Source organism: Pinus tabuliformis, chromosome 6 (assembly GCF_031772625.1).
Source record: "Pinus tabuliformis cultivar Carrire ecotype Pingquan chromosome 6, CPIR1, whole genome shotgun sequence".
NCBI lineage: Eukaryota > Viridiplantae > Streptophyta > Pinopsida > Pinales > Pinaceae > Pinus > Pinus tabuliformis.
Genome location: NC_142292.1, coordinates 1,573,160,614 through 1,573,174,463, shown reverse-complemented (window position 1 = coordinate 1,573,174,463; position 13,850 = coordinate 1,573,160,614). Strand labels below are relative to the sequence as shown.

The 13,850-nt window shown below is 38.2% G+C and overlaps 1 protein-coding gene across 2 annotated transcripts in view; it reads right to left on the bottom strand.

Moving 5' to 3' along the window:
* Positions 1 to 6,080, bottom strand: part of LOC149264800 (S-adenosyl-L-methionine-dependent methyltransferases superfamily protein) — a 367,999-nt gene extending 361,919 nt beyond the window's left edge. Inside the window, exon 1 of one of the 2 annotated variants that reach the window (XM_089428875.1) lies at positions 5,513 to 6,080. In XM_089428875.1, the coding sequence (XP_089285001.1) occupies positions 5,513 to 5,875 (363 nt within the window). In that variant the 5' untranslated portion in view covers positions 5,876 to 6,080. The remainder of the gene's footprint in view (positions 1 to 5,512) is intronic. The other variant, XM_089428867.1, reaches the window with a different exon arrangement.
* Between the last annotated feature and the right edge of the window lie 7,770 nt (positions 6,081 to 13,850).

The following is a 13,850-nucleotide window of genomic DNA, read 5'->3' as shown; positions in this document are numbered from 1 at the left end:
GTTGGGGCAGATTAAAGACATTGTTGAGCCTAGAGATACCACCTTGTACAATTATATTCGTGCAGAGGTGGAAAACCGATGGGAAATGCTAAATGTTCCATTGCATGCATTAGCATATGTTTTGACACCTAAATACTATCATCCATCATGGCTTTCAACACCAGCACCTTGGGGGGAAGCAAGAGAAAATCACACCAAGATCAAGAGGTTCACAGAAAATATATGGCTGCATTGAGTAAATTAATGCCTGATGAGGAGGAGGCTGCATTGGTACGGAGACAGGTGAGCAAATATATGCTTAACACTGGTCCATTTGGGAGCATGCATGCAATTAAAGATCAAGAGACTTTTTCTTCTCTTGAGTGGTGGAACAAGCATGGAGGGGGTACTCCACTTCTACAGACTTTGGCATTGCGGGTGCTATCACAGGTGGTAAACACTTCTTCTGCAGAGAGGTGTTGGAGCTCTTATTCTTTCATCCATAGTGTTAAAAGGAACAGGTTGAGTTTAGACCGAGCAGAGAGCTTGGTTTATGTTCATTACAACTTGTGATTGTTGTCCCATTACTGTGAAGATGCAAAGTCTAATAAAGACTTGTTGATTTGGGACAAGAATCCAGAGGAGCCCAATTTGGAGGATGGAGTGTTGCAATTAGAGCAATTAGAGGATGCTCTTATCCAGGTATGTCCATTGTGGTATGAATTTTCCAATTTTTCCTTATAAAGCATTTCTCTAATTCATGTTTTTAATTTTTTTGTTAAATAGTGTTTTTTTTTTGCGTGAATTTTTTGAGCGATTCCAGGATGATGATGATCGTGTTGATTTGCCACCCCCACCCCCATCTGGTCCCTTGGTTCCTAGGTTCCATGGTTCAACACCAACAGCAGGGGATTCTTCTTCATCAGTTTCAATGCCACAGCCACAACTTCCACAGGCACCATCTTCTTCATTGCCACCACGTGGAGGCCCGCCACCACGTAGAGGCTCGTCGCCACGTTCTCTTCGTGGTGGAAGGAGGAGAAATTAGTAGATATATTCACAATATACACTTTTGTCAGAGATTACTCATTAGACTTGTAGGCTTGTGAATTTGAATTTTGAACATTTTTTGTCTTGGCGGTGACCAAGTGACATATTTTGTAAACATTATTATTTGAATTTTGGACATGACAAAATTACAAATGTTGACAGTTGCTCACTTGCTAGATAAATCATAATATGCTCTATGTTTTATGTTTTATAATATGCTTAAAAATTTGATGTATGTTTGTAATAGCTAGAATATAGATGATTGTTGTACATACTAATAACTACAATGGAATCATGGATGCCATATCTATCTTGATTTATGCAAAAATATGCATGTTTTCATGTCTTCTACAATTAATTTGGTATTTGGGATGTTTGCTTTCAGTATAAATGCAAAAAAATATTAAAATATATATATATATATAGCAGACGCTTCCGCGGACGCTTCACTTCTTAGATTTTTGGAAAATGACGCTTCCGCGTCCCCGCTTCCAAAAAACGTCCCTGCTTCGTGCAACATTGATGAGTAAACCAATCCTCCTTTACAAATTCAGGCTCCAACCTGTCAAATAAGGACACTGATCCTTTTGTTCAAACCAAGGTACCAACCTCATAATAGAGTGAGGACACCAATCCTCTTGAACAAGTCCAGGCACCAACCTGGCAAAAGAATGAGGACACCAATCCTGTTCCGGCACCAACCTGATAAACTGCTTCCAAGATAGTCTCCAAAACTGCTCAAAAATTGTTTCAAGATAAGCTCCAAAAACTGGTCCAAGAAACTTCTTTAAAGTTGCTCCAAAACAGACTCCAAGATAGGACCCAAATCAGCTCCAAAATACTTCAAGATAGGCTTCAAAAACTGCTCCATGAGTCCTTCAAAACAAGCTTCAAAAACTGCTCCAAGACTCCTTCAAAACAGGCTTCAAAAACTGCTCCAAGATTCCTTCAAAACAAGCTTCAAAAACTGCTCTAAGACTCCTTCACAGGTCCAAGCCTCAGGCTTGCCACAAGGCTGAATTAAAGGCTGCCACATGCGCCAAATCACAGCTCTAATCAAGATCAAGTTTCTTCCGCAGTTGCTCAGAAAAATGCTTCAAAGATTAATCAAGACAAAGCTTCCAGAAAACCCTAACCAGAACAAGAAAATAAGCTTTCAAAACTGCCCTTCAATTTTGCTTAACTGCTTGGTTCATGAGAGATGAGCCTTTTATCACTGCTGCTCAACACCTCCGAATTTGTCCTTTCTTGCTTGACCGAATTCATGGCCAAATGGGAGAGGGGATGACATATTTAATATTTATAGGCCTCATTGACCCCCAAACAGGGACAACCTGACTTTTAGGAGGGCTGACTTTACTAGGGCCAAAATAATTTACTTTTCAACTTGAAAAATTCATATCTCTTCAACCGATAAGAGCTCTAGGGCAAGCCTGTATAATCTTCTTCTTCAGCTGGATAACCTTTGACATCAGTAACAACCATTTTCTCAACATTTGTGTTATTATATGTATATGTGTTTTCTTCAGCATTGTTTTCTTCATATAAATTATTGTCTGTAGGTAATATGCAAGCAGATTTTATGCATAATGAAATAACAAACAACATCAAACAATTTTATTTCCACAACATTAATTACGATCAATGCTGGTGATTTGATTCAGCCATAGACTAAGCGATTATGGACCATATTGCAATCAAAGCTCAAGTTTGAAAACACTTGGTGAACAACCTATATGATAGACACCTGCAGTGGATACCAACAGAGCAGAAAGCCATTGTCGCAAGGGCTTGGATGAAGCAAACAGCTGAAAATGACAGGAAATTCTAACAAGCAACAGCCCAAGGAAAACAATGGGTTCAATTTTACTAGGCTGGAGTGGAGCATTGTCATATCGACCAAGATGACGACAATTATTAGCAACAAAGGAAGGAGACAGATAACAACAAGGATTAATGAACAGTTTACCAATTCACTTAACATTGACGCTTGTCATTTGTATTCAAATACTCCATTCAAGGTAGAATTAAAACTTGAAATACCAACACATGATTGTCAAGTTAATGTTGAGAAACTCACTAGCTGCTTGGAACAGTTAGAGGTCTATTTCAATCTTTACCAGATAAAGAAACCCAAAGGATCTATTTTGCCTCGATTGAAAGGAAAAGCTATACAGAATCCAGATGCCCATGGTCATAAAATGGGAGAATTTCAAGGAACCGCTGACATCACAGTTTTATCCAATAGGCTATAAAGAAGAACAGCTCATGAAGTGGCGAATCCTCCAGTGAGAACAAGGACAAAGTGTACAAGAATACATGTCCACAGTATAAAAGCTAGCCATCATATTAGGTATCACACTAGAAGAACCTAGGGTAGTAGTGAAAAAGCTTGAAGGCATGATCAATGATATCCGAAGTCAATTGCAGCAAACGAATGTGAAAAGCATAACTGAGGCAAGCAAGAAAGCTCTTTTGTTAATTTTTGGTATGTTCTATGCTTAGAGCAATTTACTTCAATTTTTCATATTAGCCCAATGTCAATATTCAGATTAGCAATCACATCAGCATGATACTAAAGTGCAGATAGAACATAAACATAAAACAGTGGAAGACAAGCCAGGACAAGAGGACACAAGATGTGGCACCAGCCAGAGACAAACCCCAATGTGGGGAAACCCTCGATCAAATCTTCTTTAGTCTTCAAATGTTCAGCAGAGAGAAAGAGATGGAGTACAATGATTTGAAGTCAATACTTGACTTGCCAAGTAGGAGATCAGAAGATCTTCTGAAGATTTCTATACAGCAGATGATAGTCCTAGAACAGCTCAACCAATCACCAAGAGTACTGAAGCTTTCCTTCCATAAGACTCTCCTTCACCAGTAAGAAACCTAATGTTTCTCACTTGAGAATTTTTGGTAGCCCTGTGTATTTTCATGTGCTGAAAGAAACTAAAAGCAAATTGGATGCATCTGGGAAGAAAGGAACATTTGTGGGCTACAGTGAAACTTCTAAGGCATATAGAATCTATGTGCCTGATCAAAGAGAAGTGGAGATAAGTCATGATGTCACCTTCGATGAAGATGCTGCCCTTGGGAAGATTAGGAACCTTCCTATTCCAAGGAAGGACAAAGAAGTAGATACAGGAAACCAGGGAGAACTGCAGGATGAGCTGATGTTTGATGTTGAAGGACCAATGGATCTCATTGATCCACCTCCTCATGAAACCTCCTCCTCAAAAAGGAGACCCTCATGGATTAAGGAAACTCTCGACTCTAGGCCAGAAAAACAATCGCAAGCCACAGCCAAGGAGTAAGATTACACAAAATTTCAGTTAAAGAGTGTAGAGCTCCTAATTGCAATAATTCCTTAGAGTAAAAGAGCCAGACAAAGGCCATTTCTTGCTAGTTTTCCAATTTGGGTTTCCACAGTAAAATCTTCGTATTACTATTATGTATGTTTGTTTTATTAAGCACTGTTTTCCTCATTTAAATTACAATTACAATCTATAAGTAATATGCAAACAGATTTTATGGACGGTGAAATAGCGAACAGAGACAAACAATTTTATTTATGCAACATTAATTAAGGTATGTGCTGGTGATTTGACTTGGCCACAAGCTGAGCAATCACTCATTTGTTCATAGATCGAAGAGGGTGCATGAGTCAAATGCAGGAGCTTCAAGGGCAACCCTCTAAAGGGGATATATGTGTTTGTATTTTCTAATTTGTCCAATCGACTGAGTCAGAGGCTGAGTCTTGAGAGGACTCTAAGTGGAATGTCTTGCTGAATCCCAGCCATGTCTGAGTTTCACTACTTAATTACTTCCACTCAGAAGAAAGCCCGTACCCATCAATAATGAGATGAGCTGGTGTACCCAAGGTCCAAGAACTTATTGAACCCAGGAATTCAGAAGTTCACTTTCAGATGTTTACAAACCCCATTGCATTATATTTGATATATGGGCCTTGGTTCAGTGATGAGGCTGATGCTATATTGAGCTGTTCAGAGCATTTCCATTCTTGTTATTTCAAAGGGAAGGTACCGGGGGTAAGGTTATTTTGGTATCGCTCTGTTTGTCTAGTGAGATAGTAATTTATTTCGACTTTTGTAAACACGGTTCTAAATACTGGGATCTTGGTGATTATCTTCATATTTACTGGGAAAAAGTTGTTTAGTATTGCCAAAGTAACTTAATAATCCCACTCTTCCAAAACTCTTCCAAAAGTGGACACTACGGAAAGGGCTGACATTATTGGCAAGCATAACAGAGTTCAATTTAAATTTCGTATAGGCCCCATCGCTGCACAATAACATAATACTCAGACCAAAACTCTTACAGCGGTAGTGGATGTAAACAAATTAATATACCGTAAACCTTACCTCGAGTTCGATTCACATCAATGCCATACAAAACCACTAGAAGTCATAAAAAGATCATAGCTACAAAATAAAGAATTTAAAAAGGGTAAGTTAAAAACCTGCATGTTAGTCATATCCATAACTCTCCAGAGCATGCCGGGACGGGCACGAAGGTGCTTTCGAAGCATATTCCCGATGACCACTTTAGAGAAGTCAATATTTGTTATGCGCTTAAACCCTGCATCATATAGCTTCTCCGATAGCTCTGAGTTCCCACAGCCCGGAACCAGGATATCCATCGGTTTTTCTTCTGAGGGAACGAGGCCGCAGTGTTCAGCTAGGGGCTTTGCAAGATTCCTCCAGTCGCCATACCATTCGAAGGGCTCGTCTGAGCGGAGTTTGAAAAATTCGTCCCAGTTTTCTCGACTGGTGAAGTCTTGCAAGGCCCCGAGGAGTTTCTCTTCAACTTTCCTGCTCTTCATGCTGAAAATTCCAAGATGAAGATGGATGATACACAATGCGAATCAATCCCCCGGACAGAATGTGAGACGCCAACCCGATGAGAATAGAGACTTACAGTAGAATAAAATGAACCAAAACTCCACGAGCTGAGTCACAGTAAGAATTTCAATCAATTTTGCATGTTATTAAATCAAGGAGGATTTGGGTGACCCGACATAACTCAATTAAAATTTATATCTGCCGGCACCACATTTTCCTTTTATAAGTTTATGTCAATTTTTTTCAAACCAAGTTAAATATAGGTTTGGGTAGCTTCGGATAGAAAACCATTTGTCGAACAAAATTGTACCATTGCGAGTAGAAGAAATATTGGTGTGTAGTGTTAGGTAAATATTTTGATTTGTTCAAAATAAAATTAGCAATTGTATCAGATGTTGCAAAAGAAATGATTTAAAGCATAAATTGTAGAAGAATCGTGCCATATAAAAAATGATTGAAGATAAAAATTAGTAAACAAAATGTTTACAAAAGATTTTTCGGCGAAGATCACATGAAACACCATTTGTCGACGCGTTTCGAACCAACCAGTGTGGTTCATCGTCAGGACAAGTTGAAGAAACAGATCCAGCTTAGCAAGTTAAATAGACTGAGCAGAGCCTCCAACGGCTAACAAGACCAACAACTAGTTTTGACTATTGTACCGGGATCAAAACTTTTTTAATAATTTAAGGGAAAAAAGTTATCCTAAGAGGACCAATAAATAAAAATTTTATTTATTTATTTATTGGTCCCCTTAGGATAACTTTTTTCCCTTAAATTATTAAAAAAGTTTTGATCCCGGTACAATAGTCAAAACTAGTTGTTGGTCTTGTTAGCCGTTGGAGGCTCTGCTCAGTCTATTTAACTTGCTAAGCTGGATCTGTTTCTTCAACTTGTCCTGACGATGAACCACACTGGTTGGTTCGAAACGCGTCGACAAATGGTGTTTCCTGTGATCTTCGCCGAAAAATCTTTTGTAAACTTGATATGGATCACAGAAGCCTCAACTCTACTATTGAAACAAAATGTTATTCAAAGGTAGAAGATAAAGAGAAATCACTTACATCATGGCAAATTGACATATTTTATAACATTTCCAACATAGATTTCCTCTTAATCTTCAAAGATGGTCTTTCAAGTTCCAATAGCAAATATTTGATATATTTTGGAAAAATGCAGGTAGTAAATAAAATAATATTAATTGATGAATAATATAATGGTTATTTTTCCAAATCTAAATTTGCATCACAACCTCACAAAGTTCAAGCATCAAGCATGAGCCATATTGGAGTTCAAGCATGAGCCACGTAAGTGTGACCATGGGTCCTCGACCATCCTGTTTAGAAAACCAAGAGTGGTTGAAACAAAGTGGGTGTGAATGTTTATTTGAATCGACAAATGATCTAAGAAAATGGGGAAAAGATTAGACAATCTGCTGTGAGATAGTTCGAGGGTTGAGAAAATAATTTGAAATGAGGATCCTATTGAGGAATTTGTGTTGGATCTTGTTGATGTCCAAAGTGGTCTGTGGCAAGCCAGGAAACCTCTTCTTCAAGGCTAGTAGAACACTTTATGCTCCATCAACAAAAATTTCTCTCCTTTCTGCATCGCCTACAAAAGTCTTTCTTCTTTCCCCAAGAAGACTTGGAGTTAGATTTGCTATATTTTCTGTTGGGTCCCTATAATACTAGTGATTACCCCATTACTATTGTAGTTATACCCCTTATTTATATTGTTGTGCCCCTATTACCCCCATGTTGTTATCTCTGTGCCCCATAGAATCCCTCTATTGTTATTTTTGTGGCTTTATATTATTATTGTTAGGTCGGCTGGATTATATTGTGACTCCTTAGACTCCTATATATAGAAAGGAGGTTTTGTCATTTGTATCATCCAAGAATTGTTCATTTATGTAATGTAAAGGAGGTTGCCCCCTCGAAGAGGCTGAATTCTAAGGCGTTTATCTATCTTTTCTATCTTTTCTTGAGCTGGTTTCATAACATTTGGTATCAGAGCTTTGGATTCTAGGGTTTCGCTGCTCCAAACAGGTCATCGTGGTATTTTCGCTATAACTTTTTTCTGTGACGTTTCAGAAGTCGCAAAAAAAACCCATTTGAGAATAAATCGCGTTGAACCTTGGGTCCGAATTTCAGAGCTTTTCGCGTGATATTTGCGGAGATATGATCTGAGGAAGTTGGTCTTTTTGCAGACTCCTGAATTACATTCAAAACAGGTGACCTGGGGAAAATCGTCATAACTTTCTCTCTGGGGATCGGATTGAAATTTTGTAAGAAGGTACAGAAAGAGGACGGACTGTAGTTTCTTGTATGCGTGTTTTAGATCCAAAGGTTGAAACAGTGACTCGTGGCACGTCGTACAAGTTCGCTCTACTGAACTAGTCTAAAAGCAAGTCACTGTGGGAGATTTCACATAACTCTTCCTTGGAGAATCCAATTTGGGTCAGACTTGTGGCATTGGAAAGAGGACACAGAAGGCTACTACAGGTCACAATTTCAGAACTAGATGATCTGAAATTACAGAGATACATCAGATTCAATATCAGGCTTCTATAAAGTGAAAAAAGGTGTGTAGTTTTTTTTTAATTTTTGTGTAAGCTTGGTTTAACGGAATTCAAAGGGCATAGTAAAGCATTATTATCGGTAACTGATGCCCCGAGGAAAGAAAATGCAAACACCTAGTAAGGAACCTGAAAGCTCTAGCATGACTCATGAAGAAGAGGAAGAAATGCTACATGATATATCAAAATTACAAGAACAAGTGCAACAAATGTCACGCTCACAAAAGCTAACATAAGCTAAGATAAATGGCGTGGAATCTAAGATAAATGGCGTGGAATCTAAGATAAAGGGCATGGAAGCTAAGATGGATGATTCAAAGACAGATTTGAAGAGAGTCATGGCAGATTTGAAGACAGACATGGCAGATTTGAAGACAGATTTGACAAATTTTCTACAAGAAATACTTACTAATGGTGAAAAGGTTGTAAAGGAAACTCATGATGTGAACAAAAGAAATGTTAATCATGATTCCATAGACTCTAATGTTGGATCGAAGACCCACCATATTCCAAAAATCGATATGAGGAAGTTTGATGGCAAGGATCCCGCCACATGGATATTACAGATGGAGCAATTCTTCGATCTCAATAATGTGCAAAACACACAAAAGGTACGTATGGCAACTGTATATTTGGAACCAAATCAGTTTGTATGGTATCAATGGCTTTGCTCTCGTAAACAATTTATCACTTGGGCAATTTTTACGGAAGAATTGATAGCACATTATGAAGATACAAAAAGCAACACTTTTTTTAGCCAATTGATAAGTCTCAAACAAAAGGGTTCAATAATGGAGCACATTGAGGAGTTCCAAAAATTGAACATAAGGGTAAAAGATATTCCAGAGGAGCATAGGATTGATGTGTTCATAGGGTCTTTAAAGGATAATATCCAACATGATGTTCGCCTTTGGGAACCTGATTCATTAGAGAAGGCATTCAGGTTAGCAAGAAAAATGGAAAGCAAAATTATGGCAACCAGGAAGCATACCACTCACAACTATAAAGACGGAAGTGTTGTTGCCCTAGTCTTCCACAACCTATAAGGTTGACACCACAACAATTGGAAGAAAAAAGAGCAAAAGGGCTTTGTTACAATTGTGATAGCAAATACACTAAAGGTCATAAGTGTGCTGAGAAGAAATTATTCTACATAGATTGTGAAGAGGAAGAAGAAAAGGAGCAAGAAAGGTCAAAAGAAGAAGATATACTCCAGGAACAAAGCCTAGATGAAGAACAAATAAATCCGACCATATCTTGTAATGCATTGGCGGGAATTACCACTCCTCAAACCATCAAGATAGAAGGACAAATCAAGAAGAAAAAGGTAATAGTGTTGATTGATTCAGGAAGCACCCACAATTTTATTCATTGTAGGGTAGCAAAAGAATTGAATTGCTTCCTATATCCAGCACCAGAGTGTCAAGTGATGATTGCAAATGGAGGAACAATAAATTGCTCTGGAAAGTGCCATAATATCAAGCTATCCATGGGAGAATATGTATTGACTAGCCCAATGCTTTCCATTCCAATGGGAGGTGCTGATGTTGTACTAGGAGTCCAATGGCTACAATCCTTGGGTACAATAGCTTTTAATTTTCAAGAACTTTTCATCAAATTTTCTACGGAAGGAAAGGAAGTTGAATTAAGGGGTATTGCAGGGAAACCAGGAAAGATAATCAGCTCTAATGGTATGACAAAGCTTCTAAAAAAGGAGCAAAGAGGTGTAATTGCACAATTATGTTCGCTAGATGTTTCCACATTGGAATCATCTATTTCTCCAGATCTCCAAAAAGTCCTGGACAATCATTCCAAGGTATTTGAGACTCCCAAAGGTCTCCCACCTATGCGTGATCATGATCATGCTATTCATCTGATTCCAGGAAGTGTTCCTCCAAACATCAGGCCGTACAGATATCCCTATGTCCAAAAAAGTGAAATTGAACGTATGGTTGCAGAAATGCTAGAGGCTGGTATAATTCAACCGAGTCAAAGTTCTTTCTCTACTCCAGTAGTATTGGTGCACAAGAAGGATGGATCATGGCGCATGTGTCCGGATTATAGGGAGCTCAACAAGCTCACTATTAAAGATAAGTTCCCCATTCCTGTCATTGATGAATTACTGGATGAATTGCATGGATCAATTTACTTCACCAAGTTGGATCTTCGTTCGGGATATCATCAAATCAGAATGAAGATTGAAGACATTCCGAAAACGGCATTTAGAACTCATGAGGGTCATTATGAATTTTTGGTCATGCCTTTTGGCCTTACCAATGCACCTTCAACATTTCAAGGTTTGATGAATTCAATTTTCAAACCATTCCTTAGAAAATTTGTGTTAGTATTTTTTGATGATATACTAATCTACAGCAAGTCTTGGAAGGATCATGTTGAACATGTTGACAGGGTGCTACAACTATTGGAGGAGAAACAATTATATGCAAAAAGATCCAAATGTTTCTTTGGAGTCCAGGAGGTGGAATATTTGGGTCATATTGTATCTCATGAAGGAGTTAAGGTAGACCCTAGCAAAATTAAAGCCATTAAGGAATGGAAAATCCCCACATCCATAAAGCATCTGCGAGGATTTCTTGGGTTGACAGGGTATTATCGCAAGTTTGTTAAGAATTATGGGAGAATAGCAGCACCTCTAACAACATTATTGAAGAAAGATGCATTTTCATGGACTCCGGAAGCAACAAAGGCCTTTGAACATCTTAAAGAGGCAATGTGCCAAGCACCGGTCTTAGCTACACCGGACTTCACAAAAACCTTTATTGTGGAATGTGATGCTTCAGGAAATGGAATTGGTGTTGTTCTAATGCAAGATGAAAGACCCATTGCTTTTGAAAGTCGTCCAATCAAGGGAAAGTTTTTAAGCAAAGCTATTTATGAGAAGGAAATGTTGGCAATACTCCATGCACTTAAGAAATGGCGACCCTACCTAATGGGAAGACACTTCAAGGTAAAAACGGATCATGATAGCCTTAAATACTTTTTAGAACAAAGATTATCCTCTGAAGAGCAACAAAAGTGGGTCACAAAGATGTTGGGTTATGACTTTGAAATCATCTACAAAAAAGGGAAGCAAAATGTGGTGGCAGATGCACTCTCAAGAAAGGATGAGGATGTGGAAGCATTGTTGTGCGCCATTTCTATTATCCAACCAGATTGGATAAACGAAGCAAGGGAGGAATGGAAGAATGACGAAGAAGTGTGGGCACTTATTCGAAAGCTACAACAAGATTCCAGTATGTCTGATACATTTAGCTGGCAAAATGATTCGTTATGGTACAAAGATCGCTTATACCTCTGTAAGAATTCCCAGCTAAAACAAAAGATTCTTATGGAATTGCACACTTCTCCCTTAGGAGGGCACTCAGGATTTTTAAAAACTTACCACAGGGTTAAGAAGGAATTTTTTTGGGATGGCCTTAAATCAGATATTCAAAAGTTTGTGGCGGAATGTTTGGTTTGCCAACAAAATAAAGTTGAAACAATTAAGACACCGGGTCTATTACAACCTTTATCCATTCCAAGCCAACGTTGGGAGGAGGTTTCAATGGATTTTATCACAGGTTTACCCAAGTCTGAGGGAAAGAGTGTCATCATGGTGGTAGTTGACAGACTTACCAAGTATGCACACTTTTGTGCATTATCACATCCATTTAAAGCCAGTACAGTTTCTACTGCATTTATGGAAACAATTCAAAAGCTACATGGAAACCCAAAGATTATTGTAAGTGACAGAGATCCCATTTTCACTGGAAATTTTTGGACAGAATTATTTTCTTGTCTTGGTACTCAGTTAGCTCATAGCTCATCTTATCATCCTCAATCTGATGGGAAAACTGAGATAGTAAACAAATGTTTGGAAGGATATCTTCGTTGCTTTGTATCTGATAAACAGACACAATGGGTCAAATGGTTGCCTCTGGCTGAATGGTGGTATAACACTTCCTTCCATACAGCAACAAAAATGACCCCATTTATGGCACTTTATGGGTATCAACCACCATCCATCACATCATATTTAAGAGAAAATTCTAAGGTTCAGGCAGTGGAACATCACATCGAACATCAACAACAAGTCCTCCAACTCTTAAAGGATAACCTCGTGTTGGCACAAAATAGAATGAAACAACAGGCAGATCAACATCGCAGTGAAAGAAGTTTTGATGTAGGTGATTGGGTATTCCTACGGCTACAACCATATAAGCAAATGTCCCTAAAGCAAGCTAAGAAGGATAATAAATTATCACCAAAGTATTATGGTCCGTACAAGGTGTTGCAAAAGATTGGTACTATGGCATACAAATTGGAGCTTCCTGCAGCTTCTCGATTGCACCCAGTTTTCCATGTTTCATGTTTAAAGAAGGTTATAGGTGACAAGCTCCCAGTTCAAACAATATTGCCAGAACTTGACGAGGAAGGAAAAATTATATTGGAACCGGAAGCAGTCACAGAAACAAGAACTCGACAGCTACGAAATCGATCAATTTTAGAGTATCTTATCAAGTGGAAGAACTTATCCGCTGAAGATTCCACATGGGAGGATGAGAATTTTATGCAGAAGTATCCAGAACTACTCAAGCGTTGAGGACAACACTTTTTTGAAGGAGAGGGGCATGTTGGGTCCCTATAATACTAGTGATTACCCCATTACTATTGTAGTTATACCCCTTATTTATATTGTTGTGCCCCTATTACCCCCATATTGTTATCTATGTGCCCCATAGAATCCCTCTATTGTTATTTTTGTGGCTTTATATTATTATTGTTAGGTCGGCTGGATTATATTGTGACTCCTTAGACTCCTATATATAGAAAGGAGGTTTTGTCATTTGTATCATCCAAGAATTGTTCATTTATGTAATGTAAAGGAGGTTGCCCCCTCGAAGAGGCTGAATTCTAAGGCGTTCATCTATCTTTTCTTGAGCTGGTTTCATAACATTTTCCATGTGTTTTGAATGAATTTTTTGATTCCACACATGCATTATAGTTTCAATGCAATTTGCCATATATAAGGTGTGAGTCTAGAAGACAATTTGGAGAAAATTGTTTTGTTCTTACGTAGCGTCCCTGCATTTTGTATTTAACTTCTAAAACAAGTGACACATTTGACTCCAATACCAATGAAGTAACACATTATGTTAATGCAGTATAGTCTATATTGAATCCTATGCCAGAGCAATAAAATATAATGACAAATTGTTACCAAATCCACTTACAAGAATTTCTTGCAAATGTGTTATGTTAATGCGTTATAATCTATATTGACTCCTCTACGAGTCAAATAAATATAATGAGAGATTGTGTCAAATCCACTTTAGAATAATTTCCTTGCAAATGCCTCAAGTCCTAGATATTCATTA